This window comes from Sorex araneus, chromosome 9 (assembly GCF_027595985.1).
Source record: "Sorex araneus isolate mSorAra2 chromosome 9, mSorAra2.pri, whole genome shotgun sequence".
NCBI classification, from domain to species: Eukaryota; Metazoa; Chordata; class Mammalia; order Eulipotyphla; family Soricidae; genus Sorex; species Sorex araneus.
The window spans coordinates 22326532-22353935 of record NC_073310.1 but is presented as its reverse complement, the minus strand read 5'-3'; the positions used below and the strand labels follow the sequence as shown (position 1 = coordinate 22353935).

Here is a 27404-nt window from a genome sequence, read left to right as displayed (position 1 = left end):
CGGGTAGCTTGTCAGGCTCTGCTGTGCGGGCATGATACTCTTGGTATCGAACACGAGTTGGCCGCATGCAAGGCAAATGCCCTACCCACTGTGCCATTGCTCCAGCTATTTGGAATACTGTATGACTGATATCAATCATGAACAGCTTTGTAATGCTCTATCTTACAGTGATTCAATAAAAAAATTTAAAAAAATGAAGATAAAGAAGATTGGATCCAATAATGGGGTGGGGAGAAGATAGACTGATTTCTTAAAAAAAAAAAGGAAATAGATATCTGAGAGAGAGGTATAACACAGTAGTCAAAACACAATGTAATAGAAAGTATGGGGGAGACCTTTACTTTTAGAACCTAAGAGAAAGAGTGGGCTCAGGGTAGGAATAAAGACCATTTTGAGGTACCTCCCCTCTCAATGTCTGTCACAAAACACCTGTGGCTTTGCTGCTGTGCCTACACTTTACCACCTTGAGACAATCTTTCCTCTAAGCTCATCAATGTGAAATTTGCTGGGTCTGCAGAACCATGCTATCCAACTATGTTTTTTTTTTCCTAGAAAGAGTTGGGTTTGACAAATGGAAATGGGACTACATCAAATTAAGAATCTTCTGTACTCCGGGGTCAGAGCGATAGCACAGCGGGTAGGGCGTTTTCCTTGCACGTGGCCGACCCGGGTTTGATCCCCAGCATCCCATATGGTCCCCCAAGCACTGCCAGGAGTAATTCCTGAGTGCAAAGCCAGGAGTAATCCCTGAGCATCCCTGGGTGTGACCCAAAGAGAAAAAAAAAATCTTTTGTACTTCAAAAGAAACAGTGACTAAAATACAGAAAGAGCACACAGAATGGGAAAGAATGTTTACCCAATACCCATCTGATAAGGGATTAATATCCAAGATATACAAGACACTAGTAGAATTGTATAAAAAAAATCCTCCAACCCCATCAAAAAATGGGGAGAAGAAATGAACAGAGGTTTCCTCAGAAAAAAAAATACAAATGGCCAAAAGGCACATGAAAAAATGATCCACAATGCTAATTATCGGGAGATGCAAATCAAAACAACAATGAGATATCATCTCACACCACAGAGACGGGCACACATTCAAAAGAACAAAAGCTAGCGTGGATGTGCGGAAAAAGGGACGCTCCTTCACTGTTGGTGGGAATACCGACTGGTGCAGCATTTCTGGAAAACAATATGAGCAGTCCTTCAAAAACTAGAAATTGAGCTTCCATATGACCCCAAAATACCACCTCTGGGAATACATCCCGAGGATGCAAAAAAGCACAGTAGAAATGACATCTGTACTTATATTCATTGCAGCACTGTTCACAATAGCCAAAGTCTGGAAACAACCCGAGTGCCCTAAAACAGATGATAGGCTAAAGAAACTTTGGTGAATCTACAGAATGGAATACTATGCAGCTATTAGGAGAGATGAAGTTATGAAATTTGCTTATAAATGGATAGACATGGAGAGTATCATGCTAAGTGAAATGAGTCAGAAAGAAAGGGACAGACGTAGAAGGACTGCACTCATTTGTGGAGTATAAAATAACATCACATGAGTCTGATACCCAAGGACAGTAGATACAAGGGTCAGGGGGGTTGCCCCATAGCTGAAAGACTGCTTCATGAGTGGAGAGGAGAAGGCAATGGAATAGAGAAGGGATCATTAAGAAATTGATGGCTGGAGGAATCAGTCAGGATGGGAGATGTGTGCTGAAAGTAGATAATGAACCAAACATGATGACCTCTCAGTGTCTGTGTTGCAAGCCATAATGCCCAAAAGTAGAGAGAGAGTGTGGGGAATATTGTCTGCCATATTCAGGGGGAGGTAGGGGGAGGGTGGAAAAGGGGGGATATAGCCGGGATATTGGTGGTGGGGAATGTGCACTGGTGGAGGGATGGGTGTTTGATCATTGTGAGATTGTAACCCAAACATGAAAGCTTCTAACTATCTCATGGTGATTCAATAAAATTTAAAAAATTTTAAAAAAAGAAATGGGTTTCAGAAGCAAACTAATTAGCATTAATTATTCCTCTCTAGAATGTAATTAGAATAAAATTTCCTTAATTGTCTATATTTATTTTTCCATGAATGGTAATATGAACCAAACATATTCCTCTTCTACATTTGAAAGTGTCACTTTACCAGTGGAATTTGAGAATGCAGGTTAACTGATACTTAAAAGATTGGCTAATTTAACAAAGGATTAACGATTTAACAAAATTAATTCTAGTTATGAAATTCAACATCACATATTCATAACTAGGGATAAGATATTGATGATACATGTTACAAGATGAATGAATGAATCTTGAAATCATTGTGCTAACTATGAGACATCTAATGGAGTCATTCATGAAACCGTTAACATGAAATCAGATGAGGCAAGTCCATTGATAGTGAATAAAGATCTGCATATGGTGAAATGCTAAGTAGGAGATCAATAGGTCGGTACCAGAGATGTTTGACGTATTTACTTGGGAGGGTAAATATATTATCGAAAATATCATATAATTGAATGTGGATATAGGAAATTTTGTGGATATAAGAAAGCTCTAAGTTATATTTCTTAAATATAGAATGTAAATTCTTACCAACAATGTACCCAAAATATGAAGTGAAATGCTAATTTCTCAAAGAGTTCATAACGTAATTTTGGGCATGCTGACATACTAAAATAATTGAATTAGTAAAATATGTAATAAACGGCAAATATAGCAAAATGTTTAAATTAGTGAATAGAAAGTTTACAGGAAGACTCACCTCCCACAGCTGCCACCAGATTGACTCATCCACCAGCTCTGCTCTACTGATTTATGACTAAGTCTTTGAGGAGGTGCAGGCTAAGCAGATACAATTCATAGAACACTAGCCCTTGCAGGATAACTCTGGCGTGCCCTTGGGAGGCAGGAAGTCTCAGTAGCCATGCCCACAGCCCACTGCTGCAGTCACACCAAGGGTTTAATTGTTCCAATTCACTAATATTCTTTCAGAGATGCCAAACTGCGAAAAATTCCAGGCACTCAAGTGCCCAGAATGAAAACTCTGCAGTCTTCTCAGTGTCAGGTTGTGTAGTCTTTCCTCACACCTGCCCCAACATTCAAACCCATCTCCCCTGTGTGGTTCCATGTCAACTCATTGATCCAGAAAATAGACCCTGAAGTCTCTGGACCCACAACACCTCCTAATTAGTCAATACTGAAATTCCAGTAGGAGCACAACAAATTATATGGGAAAGTAACTTAAAATCCAACTAGATTCAACAATCAAAAGCAATAGCACAGGAGGCCCAATAGCAAAACAACTTAGTAAATTCTTAGACGAGGATATAACAACCCATGATCATATATAATAATTTTTACATAAAATAGATTTTTATACTTATTAATTTTAATATTAAAAATTGTTATGTAATCACTTTTAACTCTAGTGTCGTATTAATAGTTATTGCTTTTGTTTGATTCAAATAAATTAAAATTTTTTAATACATGTCAAAAAGTGAGTTCTGCCCACGAACTGCCCCCTTGTGGCAAATAGTCTCATTAAGGGACATGATCAGTATCAGAAATAAATCTCCCAGTAGAGAGCAACATAGAACAAAATGCTGGAGAGATGCCTCCAGATCCTGGACCAGCTGTCTTAATGGGGGCAACTCAGAGGGGTGCCGGTGAGTTTCCCACTCCACCCAACAGAGTCCTGGTAGCGAAAACCCCAGAACTCAATCACCACCATGCTCACGAATGCTCTCCACAGGCTTGGATGAGTGATTCTGTTGTATAATCGTATTCTAACTTTTAGAATTCCTAAAGTGAATGTGGCCATGCGACGTATATACTCTATACCACTTTTGTAACAAGAGTAGCACACAATATTTGATGGGACCAGACAGCAACAAATATCATGTGTGTATACATACATATATACATACACACAATGAGGCTCAAAACTTTTTAAACATGTTAATAATCTCTTATACATGGGCTTAATGGTTCCAGGATAAAATATAACACTCTTTGTACACTTTTCTCTAAGGGAAACTTATTGGACCATTTTTAGCAGATTATCCAAAATGAGCAATACAAAATTAATTATTTCTATTCTACTTTGGGTGCACGGTTTGGATTTAGGGGTGGAAAGATTGGTGGTGAGAAGGTGAAATGGTGGTGGGATTGGTGTTAGAATATAAAATGTAATGGACGACTGTAACAACTTTTATCATCATAATCATCATCATCATCATCCTGTTGGTCTCGATTTTCTTGAGCACTCTCAGGAACATCTCCATTTGTCCTAGTCCTGAGATTTTAGAAGCCTCTTTTTACTCGTCCTTCCCAAAGGTGCCACATTGGAGGCTCTGTTAGGGTCAGGGGAATGAGACCCATCATGGTTACCGGTTTTGGCATATGAATACGCCACTGGGAGTTTGCCAGGCTCTCCCATGTGGGGAGGAAACTCTCAGTAACTTGCCAGGATCTCTGACTAGGCTATAAGATGTCACGTGGCTGCTGAGAGCTTGGTTTTATAGTATCTGGATGTTGGCCATTGCTGGGATTACACCAACGTCACTGTCACTGTCACTGTGATCCCGCTAGTCATCCATTTGTTAGATATGGCACCAGTAAAGTCTCTCATTGAGAGACTTGTTGTTACAGTACACCAACATAACAACTTTATAAAATTAACATTAAATAAAAAACAGATTTGTGGGGCCAGAGCAATAGCACAGCGGGTAGAGCGTTTGCCTTGCATGCGGCCGACCCGGGTTCGATCCCCGGCATCCCAAATGGTCCCCCAACTACCGCCAGGAGTAATTCCTGAGTGCAAAGCCAGGAGTAACCCCTCAGCATCGCTGGGTGTAAACCCAAAAAGAAAAAAAAACATATTTGTTATAAAGAAAAACCCACATGAATTCAATGTTGTTTTAAAAGCTTTTTTTCCTAATTATTTCAACTGAAAATCATTAACTTTTTAGTTAACATTTTTATGCACTGCAAGTTTAGAAGAGAAGGACCAAAAAGATCTTTTAGCAGTTTTTGTCTCACTTCCCTGTGTACAGCAGCTACTGTGGAAAGTGTTACTACTTGTATATGAGCTACAGTAATAATCAGCCTCGTCCTCAGGCTTGAGCCCAGAGATGGTCAGGGTCGCTGTGTTGCCAGACTTGGAGCCAGAGAAGCGATCAGGGATCCCTGACGGCCGCTTATTGACATCATATATCAGGGTTTTGGGGGCTGTTCCCTCCTGCTGCTGGAACCAGGAGACATAGCTATATCTCCCAATGTCATTGCTTGTTCCTGTACAGGAGATGGTGACTGTCTGTCCCTTAGTTCCAGACACTGAGGGAGGCTGAGTCAGGACATTCTGGGCCCAGGTTCCTGAGGAAACAGAAATAAAACACTGGTGAGTTCAGGCTGGTTCTGGATGAACCTGAGGAGGGGAGACAAAGGGTGAGCCTGTATGTACCCGGGTCCCTTCCCAGAGCCTCACCTGGGCCCTGACTGAGGAGGCTGAGCAGGAGAAGAGCCCAGGTCATGATGGAGATGCCCAGAGTGCTGCCTGCTGACACCCCAACCCTGGGCCTGGCTCTCTGCCAGCTCTTATCCCTCCCCTGCCCCAGAGAAGGGAGGGGCCTGCATGCAAAGCTGCTTCCTGCACCTGCCTCTGCTCACCCCTCTCTGGCCTGGCCTTGGAGTCCAGAAGCTTTTGCATTCCTTTTAAAAATCATTATTATTAGTTTTTATTTTTCTTGTCTTTATAATATTATTTTGGCATTCATGGGGACATGGAGGACACTCCCAGTGATACTCTGTTAATCGGGCTGACAGTTCAATGCCCAGGTTGAGTCGTGCTGTGCACCAAGTACATTGTATAGTGCTGTGGACCACTGGGGTCCCCATGGTGATGCTCTGGGACCCCAAAGCCAAATCCAGGAGTCTGATCTGGTGCCAGAGATTGAACCAGCAGTAGACTACCTCTGTCACCTCTGTATTACTGCAGAGCATTAACTATCAAACAAATTAACTCTCCTTGATATGATTTTTTCAAATACAAACATTTTGATTCCTGCTTTAAAGAGGAAGATAAATGAGTGGACATCTCATACATTCATGACCTTCCTAATCCTCTGGGTCTCTGCTTGTAAAGCAACTGCCTCAGTGATCACTCAGTTTGGTGTTGCTCCAGGAAATGCCCTCTGTTGTGTGGTCATATTTCACGTTCTCTCAGACATTGGCCAAGTTAAGTTACCCTTTTGTGTAAACACCTGTTTTTGGTGGTTGGTTGCCCATGGTGGGGGTCTCAGGTACATCATTGTCACTACCTCAACTACACTTGTTTTTGCTGAATTATTTGTTGTCCTGAAACTCAGAAGCAGATTGCCACTCCCAGGTTACCCCCCCCCAAGCCCCCCACCCTCACACACGCAAACACACCAGGGAGGGACCCTTTTCAGCAAACAAGGGCATCCGCCAGCCACAATAGGTTTTTGTCTCTGTATCTCTTCATCTCTTCTTTATGCTATTTAACTTGAAACTTGATTTTATCCTACTTTGATATTTCTCCAGAGTCAAGACTGAATTGTGTATCCCACAGTAGGTGTTACATGGAGATAGTAATCAGAGAGACAGAGAAACCAAAGCTTGATTTTTCTGATCTATCTAAACAGTATGGTATTTACGAATAGTCATTTTATCCAGGAACCTTTTTCCAATTTGTCTTTTATTTTTGACTAGGTCATAGGGAATTTTTTTCAATTTTCTACAGTGATTTTCTTCTAGATCACTACATTCATAGATAGGTGATCAAATTCCTTGTGTAAATACTATATGCTTATAAGTCCTCTTTCTGTAACTATGGATACTACACATAAAGAACAACATAATACTACATCCTTCTCTTGATTTCATCTAAAATCTTCTAAAAATAATGTTATATTCTCATCTTTTTCTCAACTTATGATGAAATCTTGGGTTTCTTTTTTGCTAGCAGATCATGAACTACAATTCTTAATTTCTCAACCCTACAAAATGCCAAAATATCTGTTTCATCTTTAAGTTCTTAGTCATTAACTTTGGTCCTTTATACAGGATTTGCGTATGCCACCTGTCAGCTAGAAATGACCTGTAGATAAAAGTGCCACAAAAATGTATCTCTCAATTCAATGCACTTACCTGCATTCTAGAATCTTTCTTAATCTCTCCAAATGATGGCTACTTTGGGAGTTCTACTATACCTTCAAGCAGCTTTTTCAAGTTTGCCAAGCATTTTTCGTTACTAACACGTAAGAAGAAACTTGATGAACTATTTAATGAGCTATTGTGACCCCCAGCCCTCAACCCAAGTCCGAAGACCCACAAGAGCCATTCAGAACTTGGAATGCCTGCCTTGCCAGTTCAATCCCCAGGTGCTAAGTATGAATCTAGGAAGCTTTGTTGTTTCAGATTGGCAGCTCTGCTGTGTGGATTCCAAACTCCGCAGGCAACTCCCAGGCATAGCATAGCCAAGCATGAGTGTGTCAACTGCAAACTTAATGTAGTAGAGCCCAAATGAACACTATAAAATGTGTGGTACCAGGCCAGGAAGGGCAGCCCTGAGAAGCCTTGGTGCTGAGTGGGGAAAGCTCTGCCACCTGATGTGCAGCTCCAGTGAGGACCATAACTCAGTGGAAAAGCATCAGAGTCAGTGTTTCTATAACCCCTCCCTCCCATTATTGTACAACCACCTCTGCAACATCGAATATGGAGAGGAGTGGAGAATGTACTTGACAGCATTTAAGAAAAAGAAGACTAGGGGCCGGAGCGATAGCACAGAGGATAGGGCGTTCGCCTTGCATGTGGCCAACCCGGGTTCGATCCCCGGCATCCCATATGGTCCCCCAAGCACCGCCAGGAGTAATTCCTGAGTACAAAGCCAGGAGTAACCCCTGAGCATTGCTGGGTATGACCCAAAAAGGAAAAAAAAAGAAGACTATAATATCAAGTTAAAAGTATCAGTGAGATCAGAATACCATTTGTCCCGCCCCCCACACACCCCTTAATTCAGGTATAAACTCCAAGAACTTACAAAGAACACTTCTTCAAATCCCTAAAAATGTGTATCTATAGAAGGCAAACAGGAGAAGCAGCCACATTGAACTAACAGAAAACAACAGTGATTTTCCGGTTTTCCCTTCTGTGTTACTGCACTCAAGGAAACACAGCAGATTTGGGACAGTGCAGCCTTACTTCTCTTGGACACAAACTTAGTGAGAGGCAGTCTTGAGACTTTTGAGTTTATTTCCTGTAAACCACAGTAATGATGGTACCAGAATACAGGTCCCCTCTGCCCCCTGGAGTCACATAATGGTATAACCAAAATTCATAAAGTAGCAGAATTAAGCTAATTTCTACCACACTTTTTACTTTCTAGCATCCTCTGACCTTCTCGTCTTTCTTCTTTTAACTCCTAACTCCTTGTCTTTGGGTTTTCTATTTTGTTTTGTTTTGTTTTGGGGTCACACCTGGCATTGCTCAGTATTGTTTTTAAACTTCATTCACATTATAAAAATTTTTTTAATTTTGCTTAATTGAATCACAATGAGATACACAACTATAAAGTTTTCCGTGATTGTGTTTCAGTGATATAATATTCAACTACTGTCCTTTCATCAGTGTACATCGTCCTCCACCAATGTCTCCTCTTCCTCCTTCTCTTCCACCTTCTTCTCTCCCTCTCTCCTCTTCTCATTCTGGGTGAATGTTATATATAACAAATGTATTTCAGATCAATTGCTTAATTGATCTGCCAAGCTACCTGTGATGTATGTGATATGACAAAAACAGTGACAAGTCTCACATAGAGACGTTACTGGTTCCTGCTCAAGCAAATCGATGAACAATGAGATGACAGTGCTACATGCTACAGTGCAGAACTTATCCCATAATTCTCTGGTAGGCTGTTCATTTCTTTCCAGGGTGTTTCCCACCTTCTGCTGCTTTCCAGTGGTTTCCCGCTTTTCATCTTGGACCTCCTCAATCTTCTGTTCAGCTTCTGTTATTCTGATGCTCAGAGCCTCTATCAACATTTTTTTTATATCATCTACCATGTTCTTCACTTTTGTGATTTCTGACTAGTAGTTTTCTCATCTTGACTCTCATACTTTCTTGTGCTTTGCTGACTACCTATGCTATTGTTTCTTTGAGCTCTTTGGACATCCTCATCATAACATCACTAAAAACACTGTCGAAGGATTTACTGCTGTTGTTTATGAGTTCGGTGATATTGTGTTTTGTTCATTGAGCTTCATGGGTTTCTATCTTTTTTCCCAGCAGTGGTATTGCTGGGTCAAATGGGAGCTCAATTTCTAATTTTTTGAGAATCGTCAGTATTGTTTTCCAAAAGGGCTGAACCAGTCAGTATTTCCACCAGCAGTGAAGGAGAGTCCCTTTCTCCCCACATTCGCGCCAACACCGGTTGCTTTTGCTATTTTTGGATGTGGACCGGTCTCTGTGGTGTGAGATGATATCTCGTTGTTTTATCCTGCATCTAGGAGTAGAAGTTCTTTTTGCTATTCAGTTGACCTATCATTATGTGAGGATCATCTGTATTCCTTCCTCATAGACTTTCTTATTTTGAAATCTATTTTGATATAAGTATGGTCATTCCTACTCTTTTGGTTTATTTAATTTGGTCTTGGGTCAGCAACGCTTAGGGCTTTCTTCTGCCCTGAGAGGTTATAGAAGCTGGTTGTACTGTTATAGACGCCCAGGCATCTCCAAACTAGCTCATTAAGCTAGAGGGCTAGGGGGATTTTTTTTACACTGCATACTCATTGTGTCTGTCTGCTGTGCTCTGGGGCTATGAATGCAGTTCTGATTTTGTAGTTCCTAGTTTTTAAAACTGTAGTGAGAAAAAGGTTTTAGTCAGAGTGAATTTAGCAATTCGCCAGTGATTTGGGAAAAGAATGGGGTGGAATGGAATGTGGAGCAGAAATGTCCGTGCAAGTTACCAGATAGGAGCTTCTGTGCATCCTTGAGGAATTCCAACGGGATGAAAAAATTCGGGGCTGGTTCGTGAGGCTAGTCTGCATGTACTACCCAAGGTTATTAGGTGCCCTTCTACCACTAGGTCCCTGGGCCCATTGAACAGTGTCAACAGTGTTCCTCTTTATCCTAAAACTTGGTCTGGACACAGAACCTGTCACAGCAAGAGGAGCAACGAAGGCAAAAAACTTTTTTATTTTTTCAATTTATTTTTATTTTTATGAAGTTGTTCACAATAATTTACTACATTCAATATTCCAATATCAATCCTACCACCATTATACCTTCCACTCACCATATTTTGAATTATTCCACCTGGCACCCCAAAAACCTGCCCCAAAGCAGGATCTAAATAATTTACTCTGTGGTGTGAGATGCTTTCTTATGAAGAATCCACTGAAATTTATGCCAAAATGATTCTTTGCAGGAAAGTGTGTAAAGATTTTTGTATCACCTGGGAGCTATTAAGCCCTTTATAGAGTATGAGATATTGTTTGACTGCATCTGCAGACATGTGCTCCAGGCATTCAAAGATTTTAAATAAGGTCATGTAATTAGAATTGAATTTTAACTGGATGGTAACCTTGGGGTCTGGACGCATCTCTGGCATGCTTCTCTCTTTCTCTTCCAAGGTTAATTTATGAGTCACTGGGTCATGGCTGTTAATGAGCTTATGTGGCCCCAGAGGTAGTTTGTGGGTGTGATTGCCAGGATATGGGAGCACAAAGAGATGAGGGAAGAGGCACATTCCAACTCCTTGTGAGCCTGGAGATTTCAGTGACAAAAATTTTCAGCAGATTCACTCATGGCTGAGTCTCATCTGAGCCTGAGGAGAGTGGACATGAGCACGGAATCAATTAAGTTCTGGAAAGTTTTTAGCTATTGGTCTGTTTGGGCAGGTGGTGGGATTCACCCACCCCCTTCTTGGTTTCCCTGGGTGAAACTCAGTCTGGCCTGGGGTTCGAAGGCATCTCTGCAGCTTGTTCCTCTCTTCCTCTTCCAGAGTTTATTGAAGTCGTAATTTTCTTATTCAGAAAGTGAAAAGTGCTGGAGAGGAAGGCAATAGGGATAGAGATGATGAGAAAGATATTTGGAAATGATCAATCTGGATAAAAACTGTGTGCTGAAAATTAAGTAAAGGAATGAGCATGATAACATTTCAGTATCTGAACTACAAACAACAGATGAACATACACACATGCTGAGAGAGAGAGACAGAGAGAGAGAGAGAGAGAGAGAGAGAGAGAGAGAGAAGTAATGTGCTTGCTATAGAAACAGGCCAGGGGAAGGGAAACTGGGAACATTGGTGATGGGAAATGTGCACTGGTGGAGGGCGGGTGTTGGAACATTGTAGGACTCAAACCCTACAATGAACAGCTTTGTCCATTGTCAAAGATACACCATGTGTATCTCATGGTGATTCTATTTAAATAAGTAAATAAATAAACAAAAGCAAAGAAAAATAAGAAGTTTTTGGAGAAAAATAGTCTTAGGTATTGAATTCTTAGATTAAAAAAAACAAATTATTATGTTTTGACTAAATTTTGAGCTCCACTTGCATGCATTCTAACATCAAATGAGGTAGGGTTGTTAGTCAGAAAATGTGTAAATAATAGGAGCAACTTCAGTAGGCTTCCTTGAAGCTCACACTTAGGACATATCTCAAGATTCGAGAAAAGATTTTGCAATTTTCAGGCATAGACAAGAAATTACAGATTATGATGGGTCCAGCAGACTGGAAACAATTTAGCTGATATTATGCTATAATATACTTATTATACTTTTTTAAATGACTGTTCTTGTGTCAGAGGGATAAAACAGTGTTGAGAGTATTTGCTTCGCACATGGCCAACCTGAGTTGGTTCCCTGGTATTCCATATGGTCCCACAAGCATTGCTAGGAATAATTCCTGAGTGCAGAGCCAAGAATTACTCCTGATCTTCAATGGATGTGGCCCCAAACAATTAACAAATGACAATTAATAAATTGTCAAGCAAACAATTAATACATGACAATTATTTCATTACAGAACTTGGATATATCTAGGATAGCTTCCAAGATTGCTCAGTTTCTTAACAACCAGAAAAATTCAGTTACAATTGAAACTCAATTAATACAGGAATACTCCAATATTTGATATATTATACACATATACATATATTGGAACCTTTCATAGAAATATTGAACCATCTCTAGACCTATAAAAAGAAATAAGGAAAAAACTTGATAAAGAATAGAAGAAACCAAACACAATGTTCGATGTGTTTATCATTTATAAATGTGAAATGACTCAAATAACAAATATAAGCACCAATAATCTTTATTTTTGTTTATGTGAGCTTAAGCTATGAGGGAATTAAGAGGTACTGGTAATGAAATAGGAATTTCTTTTAAGAACATGAAAGAGTCTCCTAAAAGACTATGATCCTGAACTATGATACTAACCACTTTTGGCACCTAGTGGCTTCTTACAGAAATGCATCTAGACTGTGGACTGAGCTACGACCCCATGCCACCGTGGGAGGGGAAGGTGTTTCTCTTCGGCCTTTTCTTTCTGTGGCAGCACCAGCGGTGGTGTCTGCAGTGGCCACAGGCTGATTGCCATCTTATAGAGCCCACTAACCAGAGGTACAAGCTTGCAGTGATGCAACTTCTGGCAGAAATATCTCTGGACTTAATTAGTAAAATATCAGAAATCCAAAACCACGCGGCCGCTGTTGCGGCTGCACAAGCTCATATATTCTTCATTCTCAGCAATGGAAGACAAATTATCAAATGATGCCTTTTCAGAAGGTTTGATTCTTGGAGGAAAGTTCCAAATAATAATAGTGAGTTTTCTGTTGAAACATTGAATGTATTCAAAGTATAGAGCGTATAAAGTGAAGGTCATTAGCCACACAGGTGTGGGGCGTGGGTGGAGGTATACTGGGGTTCTTGGTGGTGGAACATGTGCACTAGTGAAGGGATGGGGGCTTGATCATTGTATGACTGAGATTTAAACCTCAAAGTTTTGTAACTTTTTTCACGGTGATTCATTTAAAAGAAAAAGAACATGAAAGAGTTAATGAATAATTGTGGTAACAGATGCACAAATGTGAATATAATGAAAGTATGGAAGGAATATAAAATAACTTAAATAACATATAAAATAACTTTTAATATAAAATACAAAATAAATGTTATGAAAGATATAAACAAGAAAAATAAATATTCTCAGTAAACGTTTTGTAAGTGATTTAAATAAAATTAATCTATTCTTAAATACATATATGCTGAGAGAGTTAGAAATGAAATATACATGTGGTAAAAAAATCATTGAAGATTTCTTTATTATTTAAACTTTACAGTAACTTAATTGTTTTATTTTATTGAATCATGTGGAAAGTTACAAAGCTTTCAGGCTTAAGTCTCAGTTATACAATGCTCGAACACCCATCCCTTCACCAGTGCACATATTCCACAACCAAGAAAAACAGTAAACCTTCCCCCCAAACCCCCACCCTCCCAGTCCCCCACCCCGCCTATGTACCTAGTAAATTTCACTTTACTTTCGCTTTACTTTGATTACAATCAATATTTCAACAAAAAATTCACTATTATTTTTTGGAGTTCCCCCTCGCCCCCCAAATTCGGACCTGCTGGAAAAGAAGCATTTGATAATTTGTTTTCCATTGCTGAGAATGAAGAGATATGAGGTCATGTGGCCACAATAGTGGCCCCGAGATTTTGCACTTCTGTATTTTCATATTTTAGTAACTAAGTTCAGAGAAATTTCTTCCAGAAGTTGCATCAGTGCAAGCTTGTACCTCTCTGCTACTTTATATTCCACATATGAGTGCAACCTTTCTATGTCTGTCTCTTTCTGACTCATTTCACTCAACATGATACTTTCCATGTTGATCCATATATATGCAAATTTCATGAATTCATCTTTTCTAACAGCTGCATAGTATTCCATTGTATAGATGTACCAAGGTTTCTTTAACCAGTCATCTCTTTTTGGACACTCTGCTTTTTTCTAAACTGTGGCTATTGTGAACAGTGCTGCTATGAACATAGAAATACAGATATCATTTCCACTATACCTTTTTGCCTCTCTGGGTATATTCCTAGGAGTGGTATTGCTGGGTCAAATGGGAACTCAATTTCTAAATTTTTGAGAATTGTCCATATTGTTTCCAAAATGGCTGAACATGTCGGTATTCCCACCGGCAGTGAAGAAGAGTCCGTTTCTCCCCACATCTGCGCCAACACTGGTTGCTTTTGTTTTTTAGATGTGGGCCAGTCTCTGCGGTGTGAGATGGTACCTCATTGTTGTTTTGTTCTGCATCTCCCTGATAATTAGTGATGTAGAGCATTTTCTCATGTGCCTCTCAGTCATTTGTATTTCTTCTTTGAGGAAGTTTCTGTTCATTTCATCACCCCATGTTTTGATCAGGTCAGCAGTTTTCTTCTTGTAGAGTTCAACCAGTGCCTTGTATATCCTTGATATCAACCCCTTATCGAATGGGTATTGGATAAATATCCTTTCCCATTCTGTAAGCTGTTTTTGTACTTTGGTCACTGTATCTTTTGGGGTGCAGAAGCTTCTTAGTTTAAGGTAGTCCCATTTATTTATCTCTGTTTTCACTTGCTTGGCCAATTTACTAAAAATTTTAAAGTAAGAAAAGAGCAGCAAAACTTGGATTCAGAAGTGTAGCAATCTGAGGAGACTTAGAACAAGTTTTTGTCTCACTTCCCTGTGTAGAGCAGCCACTGTGGAAAGTGCTACTTCTTGTATATGAGCAACAGTAATAATCAGATTCGTCCTCAGCCTTGAGCCCAGAGATGGTCAGGGTCGCTGTGTTGCCAGATTTAGAGGCAGAGAAGCGATCAGGGATGTCTGAGGGCCGAGAAGTTGTACCATAAATCAAAAGTTTGGGGGCTGTTCCTGGGTGCTGTTGGTACCAGGAGACACGATCTGAGTAATAGCCAATGTCATTGCTGCTTCCTTCACAGGAGATGGTGACCGTCCGTCCCACAGCCTCAGACTTGGAGGAAGGCTGAGTCAGGGCATTTTGGGTCAAAGAACCTGAAAAAGAGAAGGGGGAAATGAGAACCACACTCTGGTGAATTTGAGATATTTCACAGGTGAGGAGAGGACATAGAATCAAACTAGAATCCCCCTCACGCCCAGCCCCAGAGATCTCACCTGTGGCCTGGGTGAGGAGAGTGAGGAGAAACACCGCCCAGGCCATAGTGGAAATGCCTCACAAATGCTGTTTTCTGACTCCCAACACTTTGCTTTCCCACCTACTCTTATCCCTTGCTCTGCCTCTGCAGAGGGGAGGGCCTCCATGCAAATATACTTCCTCATTTAACATCTGTTCACACCCACCTGCTCAAACTTGACCCTGTGATGCTGCAGCTCTAAACTGCAGCTCTCTCTTGAGAGATTAAAACACACTTGGAGGGGTTGCCACAGATTGTACCATGATGAGATTCCCATCCTTCCTGTTGAAGGAGACATAGCCCAGGAATCCCTGGCTCAGGAGTCTAAGACCTCCATTCTGTGTTCCGTGTGAAATGGTGACGATGACAGAGGAGGCAGATGGACACGATCTGACTGTTCTGTTTCCATAGCCTTCAGGCAAATCTGCTGTTTTCCCATTTTTTTCTTCAGACCTTTCTAGGTCTCCTCAACAGTCTGGGTTTTCTGTCTTATGTCTGTATGGTGGCCTGAACTAGGGTTTGAGCTAGCAATTATTTAATAATTATGTATAAAATATAATGTATTGAGGTATAACTCATGGGGTTCTCCATCTCAGTCACTTTAGCAAAGCTCATAGGAAAGTAACTCATGGACTTCATGCAAGTCAGGGAACCACATCAAGATATTTTCCCACACACAAGCCTTGACTGCCTTCTAGGGGACACATGTTACAGCCCAAATCCAGCAGAGGCATCTGAGTGGGAAATGGGAAATTCTGTCCTATTTCTTCTGCTGCCTCCCCCAGTCCAAGCTCAATACAGACCCTTGGATTAACTAATTCATCTAAAGCTCATCCTCAGCTGTTGAACATCCTTGTACTTGTCTCCAATACATTTCTTTGCTGTTAGTAACTTGAGATAGTGCTGGAGTGAAGGGTGGGGAAATACAGGAAAAGAAGTAAAATCAACAAAGGAGGCTGTTCAGTTAAGAAATGTAGGATCACCTTGGTTTTTCCTTTCTGCCTCCCTGAAGGGAACTTGGATTTATTGGGTTACACCCATCATAGTGCTCCCAAGGCACTCCCATTCCTCTGTATTTATCTGTAACCTCTTTCTATGTATTCTGGTCCCCCAATAGGTCAATTACCTTTGTCTCTTAATCAGACTATTAACTTATAAATATTGCTTTTCTCGCTTTTCTCTCCTCCTATGTCCTCTGCCTAGTTACTTCGGTTACTTTTTCTATAGACACAGAAAAAGAGTCAATGCCACTTTTGTAACTTGGGATTTAATTGACTCAGAATAATGTTCACTCCTGGGCATCTGTTTTGTCAACTTAAACCTTGTTTGTCCTTACTTCCTAGTACCCCCAAAGTAGGGTCCTGACAAAAGACTGAATGGACCCAGGGAAAGCTGTGAGCTACCCTGGAATTGACATGGGCCAGGCATAAGTGCCATAATAGTTAATTATAAGTTAAGAGCATGGTTATGAGCAAATTCTGTCATGATCCAAAAAGCAAACACTAGATTAGGACCCTTCTCAGGTTAGGAAGATTAATCTGGCCTGAGCACTGTAGTCTGGCATCTATACCAGATATCCCCAGGAGAGCCACCTTACAAATTTAATGTATCTCTTACTGTATCCATACAAAATGACTAATATGAATGTTTAAAAGGCTATTGGACAAAGGAGAGGAGAAGCACACCTTAAGTGGTGTTTTGCCCTTCTGGACAGCAGAAAATTAGGAAGGGTTTTGCTATGCTGATTGTGTTACCTGACTGAGCTGTGGTTGCTACCCCCAAAGCTGGGAGGTTGGGAAAGACTAGGGAGAGACCAAGGCAAGGAGTCAGAGCATGGAGAGAGGAGCAAGAGAGACAGGGGGAGACAGGAATGAGGGTCAGGGTGAGACTGGAATGGGGAACTTAGTCGACTGGAACAGGCGCATGAGGAGAATGTAATAAATGGCAGCTGATCACCAACCAACCTGGCTCTCGTTTCCTCCTTTGCCTGCACATGTCATAGACTGTCCTGGATGGGGAAGCTGCCCGAGACCACTGAACACAGGAGGCAAGAGAGAGCCGAGGAATTTGTAGTCATTTAGTGAATACACAAAGAAATATGAGGAAAAAATAAAGTGCATTTGGTTTTTTCAATCATAAATGGAAAATATATTTCTTGAAAAGTGGAGGGCAACGGGATAAGGAATAATGTCCTGAGAACCAGGAATTCAATTCTGGGTTAGAAAAACCGGGGAAAGAGACTGATATTGAGATTGACCTAGGAGCATAAGTTTCAGTGATTCCTTACCAGGTATAACTTGTGATTTTCTTTTTCTTCTTGCCCTGTTTGAGCATGCTGTGAAAACTTAGTCCTCTGAGATGGACCCTTTCCTCAAAAAGCTCTCCAACCTCAGAGATGAGCCTGACTCAGTAAATTTTCTTAGAGCAAACAGGTTTGAAGAATAGTCTCTTTATGCTGTCTGGAACACAATGAAAATACTTTGTTAGGAAGTAGCACTGTAGCACTGTCATCCTGTTGTTCATCGATTTGCATGAGCGGGCACCAGTATCGTGTCTATTGTGAGACTTGTTGTTACTAGTTTTGGCATATCAAATATGCCATGGGTAGCTTGTCAGGCTCTGCCATACAGGGAGGATACTTTCGGTAGCTTACCAGGCTCTTCTATAGGGACAGAGAAATCGAACCTGGGTTGGTCACGTGCAAGGCAAAAGCCCTACCTACTGTGCTATCGCTCCAGCCCTCTGTTAGGATTTACAGCAGGCAATGTAGGTGTGGATACGTTGATGGAATGATTTTGCTTCCACGGTTTATTTATCTTGACAGTTCCAACAGTATGAAAGAGGTGATAACTTGATGATCTTGGGCAGAGGTAAATGGGGGTCTCTAGATGAAGTAACAAATAATAAATATTTGTTGGAGTAATAGTTTTGGTTTGTCATGATTGTTTCTGTATTGTAAACATTGATATAAAAATTTTTACACAAGGTTATTAATAATATCTATAATTTAAAAAACGGCAGAACCTAGCAAGCTACCTGTGGCATATTCGATATACTAAAAACAGTTAACAACAAGTCTCACAATGGAGACGATACAGTGCCCTCTCAAGCAAATCGATGAGTAACAGTGATGACAGTGATACAGTGATAATTTAAGAAATTCTTTAGAAAGCACTCAGATAGGGGCTGGATAGATAGCGCACCGGGTAGGGTGTTTGCCTTGCACGCGGCCGACCCGGGTTCAAATCCCAGCATCCCATATGGTCCCCTGAGCACGGCCAGTGGTAGTTCCTGAGTGCAGAGCCAGGAGTAACCCCTGTGCATCACCAGGTGTGACCCAAAAAGAAAAAAAAGAAAAGAAAGCACTCAGATAATGAACTGCAAAAAAATTTTCAGACAAGGTATATGTACTTGGATTAGAGACCACAAATACAAATAAATCTCTCTTGGAATCACCATAGAGTAGCTCTCTACGGGAAAAATGTTAGTGTCCAACATTCTTAGCAAAAAGAAAATGGCTAATTTTCTCAGCAATGGAAAACAAACTATCAAATGCTTCCTTTTCAGCAGGTCTGACTTTAGGGGGGAGAAACTCCAAACAATAATAGTGAGTTTTGTGTTGAAATATTGAATGTAATCAAAGTAAAGTGAAAGTTAAGTGAAATTTATCAGTTACACAGGCGGGGTGGGGGGCTGGGGATGTGGGGGGTCGGGGTGAAGCTCTAATGTGATTATTGGTGGTGGAATATGTGCACTGGTGAAGGGATGGGTGTTCGAGCATTGTATAATTGAGACTTAAACCTGAAAACTTTGTAACTTTCCACATGGTGATTCAATAAAAGAAAAAAATGTAAAAATATGGCTAATTTTAATGAGGATCCACTTTGGTCTTCTCATACTACATAAGGGCCTTCATTTCATGTTCTAGTCGCACCTGATTTCATTTAATGTAGCGTAGATATTTGTTCTTACAGACTGAAACACAAAACATCTAAAGACTCATGAATGAGAAGAAAAAAGAACAAATAAAAAAAAGAAAACTAATAATGAATCAAACCAAAGCTACTTAATTAAACATATACAAGAGTAAATCCTTAGCACAAAAAAATCTTTGAGGAGGTGAACATATCTACAATAAATGTTTTGAAAAATGTGGAACACATCACCCTTGAATTTGAAAACAATTGAATAGTATTAGCAACTTATTTATTTTGCACACAGAATACATCAGCTGTGTGCAAGGCAAACACTTGCTATCCTATCACTTCAGCCCCCCTTAAATCACCTATGAAAATAATGTGTCTGTAATAATTTTGTAGTATTTAAAAATAAATTTCAAAACACCAAAAATAGAGGCTAGAGAGAGAGCGCTCAGTACAGGGCACTTTCTTGGTATAAGACCCCACATTCCATATGGTCAGGTCCCAGGGTCTCCGCAGTTGTGGTTTCTGAGCACAGATTAGTAGTAAGTCCTGAGCAGGCACGACCCAACCCCTGCCCTCCAAAATTAAATAAATGGGTCTACATCAAGTTAAACATCAAAATAACATTTCTGCTTCTGCATTGCCAAGAATCTGTAGCTAAATTATAAGACACACTGCTGAATGAGAGTGAAAGTTCTTACAATATGCATTTGGCAAAAGCCTAAAACACAAGATGAGTAGGAGCTCACAAAACACAAAATGAGTGGGAACTCACAAAACTCAATTAAGAGGAAAAACATAACAAGAGGAAAAACACAACAAGAGGAAAAAACAGCTCCATAAATATTGAGAAGGGGAACAGAATAGACATTTGTTAACAGACATATATTGATAGTTAACAGCATGTGAAAAAGTGTTCACTGGCTCACATTATTGGGAAAATGCAAGTAACAGTGTCAGTCTGATTATGCAAGCAACATACTCCAAGGGGCAACCTAGAGTGAGCCTCAGCTAACCACAACAAAAAAATAGTGCTTGAGAAGCAGAGGCAAGCATGAGTAATCCCTGTCAAAACAGTACCAACAACAAAGTCACGTTTTTGTGTTACTAAAGGGACCTGCCTTTCTTTCTTACCTTCAGTGTCATTTCTTATACGGGCAGTTAGACAGGAAAGGGCCCTAACATGGTCAAGGCTGCAAACACAGGAACAAAGACCTGATAAGACCGTCCAGGGGTCAGTAATAGTCACAGGGAGGGCTGGAACCCATTCAGAGAGGAGCTCCAGCAGAAACTAAAGCCAAGAAGGGAATTTCAAAGAAAACCACCAGCAACTCCCAACTCTCAGCCCCTTGGCAAATACTTTAACAGTGGAATTTTACCTAGGTAGAAATCCCACTAGGGATAGACTGTAGAAACTCTATAAAAGCCACCTTGAACAAAGGAATCTCAAGCATATGTTGTTGAAGCCCATGTGCTGCTTGTGTCCACATGACTGAGCATATGTGGTGCCAGAGCACATGTGTCTCCCCCATCTCCCCTCTTGAGAAACTGCCTTTGGAGAAGCCTGCCTTCTCTTTTGTCTGTGTTCCTACTTGTCCAATTTATCCCCCTTCATCCCCTTCCCAAATTCTTCAAATAAAATCTGTTTTAACTTCACTGCTTGTCTACTCCTAAAATTCTTTTGTGCTAGGCAGAACAAAGTACCTGGAAACCCTGGTTAAGGCCTAGAACTGACTTTCCTTTCCTGCAAAAAGCAATTCCCAGCTCCTTCCTGAGTCCATGGCTCCCAAGGAAATCGGCAGGCAGGGACAAACTCCCCTGTGTAAAGACCAAGTGGCTGTCAGGTATGGCTGGATAGTCACCTGTTGGGGCTGCAGGCTCTGGCCCATGCCAAGAAGGGACTCAGTGAGGACTTTAACAGCCTTAGTCTTCCCAGGTGGTCCCATGGTGGCAGAAGTGGATTGGGAGAAAGTGACCATCTCTGTCCTCTCTGCCCCACATAAGACACCCCTGCAGACCCACCAACTTCATTTCTTAATTTAATTGACTTTGACGTTATTGAACTTAAACAATTTTTACCCTCTAACCATTCATTTTTATATTGTAAGAAATTAAAACAATATTGAGGCCAGAGATCAGGCTCAGGGAAAGACAGGAAATAAGGTAAAACCTGGGTAAGTGTCTGCTTGGTGAAGGCAGTTATTCTGCCAGGGTACTGAAATGATTGTTAGGCCATGCTTAGGTCCCATTTGATCTGCAAGTCCTGAAAATAAATTCTTGACACCCTGAGTCACAGAGGGGCTACAGAACCAAGGAATGAATATCATGTAATTCTTTCAGATTCAGAATCAGCCGTGTGTGTCATAACTTAAACTGAGTTAACCAATGTAAATCCCAGAGTCGAAGCAGGAGAGGAGGAGATTTAGAAACCTAACCTGAGCTCCTTCATGGTGGTGATATATCCCTGTGAGTCCAACCCAGTCAGTAGTCAGACTATCTGAGTTCCAATACATATGCATGATTTACACAACTTCCTGCTCCTCGCTGTTCAGGGAACTGTGGATCAGCGCAAGGAAACATCTTGGCTTTTTGCAGAGGTAAGCCAGCAAAGAAGTTACTTTGATCTCCTCCAGGATCCAGGCTTTTGTCTTGGTGGCAAGAAAGGATTATCAGTGGAAAAGTTATTATGTACTAGATCCTTGGAGAACTGTTTTGAGGTAATAAATGAGTAATAAATGGGAGCCGTATGCAGAAGGGTTAAATCTGGAAAGCATGATTTTGTGGTGTTCAACCTGTTCCTATGAGTAATACAGGCTTTTACATTGTTCTATGTATCATTAACATATCCTTACGCAGCTATAGAGCTGAGTTAACATGTACTTGGGACTTCAAGAAGAGATAAGTAGAGTTAGGGACAGACTTCTGTGCACTGCACAGGATCCAATTAACTAGGGGCAACTGGTTTTCATAGCCCTCTGTAAGGAAGTTGGTAGTTCAAGGCTCTTGGTTTGGGTTTTACTTTTTGGGTCACACCCGGCGATGCACAGGGTTATTCCTGGCTCTGCACTCAGGAATCACTCCTGGCAGTGCTCAGGGCACCATATAGGATGCTGGGAATTGAACCCAGGACGGCCGCATGCAAGGCAAATGCCCTACCTGCTGTGCTATTATTCCAGCCCACATACTAACATTTTGATTTCTGGCTTGAAGAGGAAGATAAATGTGCGGACATCTCATACATTCATGACCTGCCAAATCCTCTGGGTCTCTGCTTGTAAAGCAACTGCCTCAGTGATCACTCAGGTCAGTGTTACTCCAGGAAATGCCCTCTCGTGGGTGCTCATATTTCACATTCTCTCAGACATTGGCAAAGTTAAGTTATCCTTTTGTGTAAACACCTGTTCTTGGTGGTTGGTTGCCTGTGGCGGGGGTCTCAGGTACATACTTGTCACTACCCCAACCACACTTGTTTGTGCTGAAGCATCTGTTGTCCTGAGTCTCAAAGGCATCTGATTGCCACTCCCAGGTTACCCATCCCCCACACCCACACACCAGGGAGGGAGTCCTTTCAGCAAACAAGGGCACCTGCCAGCAACAACAGGTTTTTGCCTCTGTATCTCTTCATATCTTCTTTATATAATTTAACTTGCAACTTTATTTTATCGTACTATATTTATCCAGAGTAAAGGCTGAATTGTGTATCCCACAGTAAGTGTTACATGGATGTAGTAATCAGAGAGACAGAGAAACCAAGGCTTGATCTTCTGCATTTCAATCTATACAGTATGGTATTTGTGAATAGTCATTTTATCAAAGAACCTTATTCCAATTTGTCTTTTATTTTTTACTAGGTCGCAGGCAATTTTTTTCAATCTTCCTCGGTGGTTTTCTTCTAGATCACTACATTCATACATATGTGATCAAATTCCAATGTGTAAATACTACATGCTTTTAAGTACTCTTTCTGTAACTATGGATACTAAACATAAAGAACCAACATAATACTACATCCTTCTCTTGATTTCATTTAAAATCTTCTAAAAATAATGTTACATTCTCATCTTTTTCTTAACTTATGAGTAAAGATTGGGTTTCTTGTTTGTTAGCAGACCATGAACTACAATTCTTATTTTCTCAACCCTACCAGTATGCCAAAATACCTATCCATCTTTAAGTCTCTTAGTCATTAACTTTGCTCATTTATATAAAATTTGCCTGTGCCACCTGTCAGCTAGAAATGCCTTTTAGATAAAAGTGCCACAAAAATGGATCACTCAATTCAATGCATGAAACTGCTTTCTAGAATCTTTCTTAGTCTCTCCAAATGATGGCTACTTTGGGAGTTCTACTTTACCTTCAAGCAGCTTTTTCAAGTTTGCCGAGCTTTTTTGGTTATTAACATCTAAGTAGAAACCAAATGAACTATTTAATGAGCTATCTTTAACCCAGCCCTCAACCCAAGCTCCAAGACCCACGAGAGCCATTCAGAGCTTGGAATGCCTGCCTTGCCAGTTCAATCCCAGGTACCTCCACACGTGCTGAGTATGAAACCAGGAAGCTTTGTTGTTTCAGATTGGCAGCTCTGCTGTGTGGATTCCCAACTCCACAAGCAACTCCCAGCGGTAGCATAGCCAAGCATGTGTGTGTATCAACTCCATACTTAATGAAGTACAGCCCAAATGAACACTATAAAATATGTGGTACCAGGCAAGGGAGGGCAGCCCTGAGGAGCACTTGCTGCTTAGTGGGAAAGCTCTGCCACCTGATGTGCAGCTCCAGTGAGCACCATAACTCACTGGAAAAGCATCACAGTCAGTGTTTCTATACCCCCTCCCTCCCTCCCATCATTGTACAAACACCTCTGCAACATTGGATAATGGAGAGGAAGGGAAAATACACTTGACAGCATTTGAGAAAAAGAAGACTATAATGTCAAGTTAAAAGTATCAGTGAGTTCAAAATATCATTTGTCCCCCCCCCATACACACACCCCTTAATTCAGGTATAAACTCTGATAACTTACAAAGAACAACTCTTCGAATCCCTAAAAATGTGTGTCCACAGAAGGCAAACAGGAGAAGCAGCTACATTGAACTAACAGAAAACAACAGCGATTTTCCGGTTTTCCCTTCTGTGTTACTGCACTCAAGGAAACACAGCAGATTTGGGACAGTGCAGCCTTACTTCTCTTGTAGAAAAACTTAGTGAGAGGCAGTTCTTGAGACCTTTGAGTTTATTTCCTGTAAACCACAGTAATGATGGTACCAGAATACAGGTCCTCACTGCCCCCTGGAGTCACATAACGGCATAACCAAAATTCATAAAGCAGCAGAATTAAGCTAATTTCTACCACTCTTTTTAAATTCTAGCATCCTCCGAACTTCTCGTCTTTTTTCTTTTAAGTCCTAACTCTTTGTCTTTGGGTTTTCTATTTTGTTTTGTTTTGTTTTGTTTGGGGTCACACATGGCGGTGCTCAGTATTGTTTTTTAACCTTCATTCACATTTTAAAAATTAAAAATTTTTTTTAATTGACTCACAATGAGATACATACTTATAAAGTTGTTCATGATTGTGTTTCTGTGAACATTTATAATGTTCAACGACTGTTGGTTCATCATTGTACATTTCCCACCACCAATGTCTCCTCTTCCTCCTTCTCTTCCACCTTCTCCTTCTCTCATTATCCTCCTCTTCTCATTCTGGTCCTCAGGAGTTATTTCTGGGTGTGAAATCAAGAATCATTCCTGGTGCAGTTAGATGACTTTTTGGGGCCCTTTCTTGATTCTTGATGAATGCTTTTCTTACTATAAACCTGTCTTCTGACATAGTTTTAGTAGTATGTCATATGTCCTGGTAATTGGTATCTTCATTATTACTTTCAGGAATCTTCCTCCTGCCAGATCCCATCCCACAGGTTCTTGTTTTGAAGCTATTCTTTTTCTTTTTCCAGGAGGAATGTTTATTGAGACATCATTTTTGCAAAGTTGCTTATAATAGAGTTATTTCAGATATATAATGTTCCAACACCAATCCTACCACTAATGGCTCTCTCTCCACTAATATCCCCAGGTTCCATCCCATCCACTTGGCGGGTATATAACAAATATATTTCAGATCAATTGGTCCAATAAAACCAAGAAACGGTGGGTAGATGTATCAGAAATGAAACAAATAAAAGTTAATTTCTGATGATGAGTTGCTATATGTTTTGAACCTTTCTTAATCCAGTAGAGGACAACCAGATGGACCGATAATCAGTGCTATACTCCATTCCACATGATGGGAAGTTTATCCTGCCCTTTTAGGACTTTTTTAATGAATTTCAACAAAACGTTTCAAGGCTACTAATTCCCTAAGCTGTAGCCTTTTCATGAAGTTCTGCATAATTCTTTCAAATCTGAATGATAATCTAGCTAGATAGAGCATTCTTGATGAGGTGTTTTTTTCATTGAGTTTTTGCACTATATCCTTCAATATTCAAATTTGACTCACAAAGTCTCATTTGTGGATCTGCTGTACATTTAATGAACTTTACTTTGAATAAAAGATTCTTTTTTGATCTTGCTGCATTCAGTATTCTCTCTATATATTTGGATTTTGCGATTGGGTACAATATGCCTTGGAGTTTTCCTAATTGGGCCAATTTTCACTGGGATGCCAGGGGTCTTTGAATCTTGGTGCCTGGAATCATCAACTCTGAGAAATTCTTATCAATTTCTTTAGCTTGTGTTTCTTTATCACATTTATTTTCCTGTTCTTTAGAGACATCAATGATTTTTATTGTGTTCCTTTTGAACTTATCCCATGCCGAGAGTATGGGGGGGGGGGCCCCACGGCACAGCCTGACAAGCTACCTGTGATGAATTCGATATGCCAAAATCAGTAACAATTCTCACAATGAAGACATTACTGGTGCTTGCTCGAGCAAATCGATGAACAATGGGAGGACAATGCTATAGTGCTACAGTAAAGAACTTATTCCATAGTTCTCTGGTAGGCTGTTCATTTCTTTCCAGGGTATTTCCCACCTTCTGCTGCTTTCTAGTGGTTTGACACTTCTCATCTTGGACCTCCTCAATCCTCTCTTCAGCTTCTGTTATTCTGATGCTCAGATCTTCTATCGACATTTTTTAAAATATCATCTACCATGTTCTTCATTTCAGTGATTTCTGACTAATAGTTTTCTCATTTTGACTCTCATACTTTCTTGTGCATTGCTGACTATGTGTGTTATTGTTTCTTTAAACTCTTTGGACATCCTCATCATAACGTTACTAAAGACACTGTCTGAGGATTTACTGCTGTTGTTTATGAGTACAATGATATTGTTTTTTGTTCATTGAGCTTGATGGGTTTCTATGTGTTTTCCCCGGAGTTGTATTGCTGGGTCAAATGGAAGCTCAATTTCTAATTTTTTGAGAATCATCCATATTGTTTTCCAAAAGGGCTGAACCAGTCAGTATTTCCACCAGTAGTGAAGGAGAGTCCTTTTCTCCCCTCATCAGTGCCAACACTGGTTGCTTTTGTTTTTTTGGATGTGGGCCAGTCTCTGTGGTGTGAGATGATATCTCATTGTTGTTTTGATCTGCATTTAGGAGTAGAAGTTCTTTTTGTTATTCAGATGACCTATTATTATGTGATGATCATCTGTATCCCTTCCTCATAGATTTTCTTATTTTGAAATCTATTTTGATATAAGTATGGTCATTCCAACTCTTTTGATTTGTTTAATTTGGTCTTGGGCCAGCAACGCTTAGGACTTTCTTCTGGCTGAGAGTTTATAGAATCAGTTGTTACTATTATAGATGTCCAGGCATCTTCAAATTATCTCATTAAGCTAAGGGGACTTTGCACTGCGTCCTCATTGTGTCTGTCTGCTGTGCTCTGGGGCTATGAATGCAGTTCTGATTTTGTAGTTCCTAGTTTTTAAAATTGTAGTGAGAAAAAGTTTTAGTGAGAGTGAATTTAGCAATTCGCCAGGGATTTGGGAGAAGAATGGGGTGGAATGAAATGAGGAGCAGGGGTGTCCGTGCAAGTTAACAGATAGGAGCTTCTGTGCATCCTTGAGGAATTCCAACAGGATGAAAAAATTCGGGGCTGGTTCATGAGGCCAGTCTGCATGTGCTTACCCACTGTTTTAGGTGCCCTTCTACCACGAGGTCCCTGGGCCCACCCAACAGTGTCAACAGTGTTCCTCTTTATCCTAAAACTTGGTCTGGACACAGAACCTGTCACAGGAAGAG

At 40.5% G+C, this 27404-nt stretch overlaps 2 gene segments (V, D, J or C); both read right to left on the bottom strand.

The window, feature by feature from the left end:
- Positions 1-4975: 4975 nt before the first annotated feature.
- LOC129407089 (immunoglobulin lambda variable 2-18-like) lies at positions 4976-5540 on the bottom strand. The segment is given in 2 exon segments: positions 4976-5382; positions 5495-5540. Coding segments are annotated over 2 exon segments (453 nt in total).
- Positions 5541-14681: 9141 nt separating this feature from the next.
- On the bottom strand, positions 14682-15294 carry LOC101540973 (immunoglobulin lambda variable 2-18-like). The segment is given in 2 exon segments: positions 14682-15097; positions 15218-15294. Coding segments are annotated over 2 exon segments (462 nt in total).
- Positions 15295-27404: the final 12110 nt, after the last annotated feature.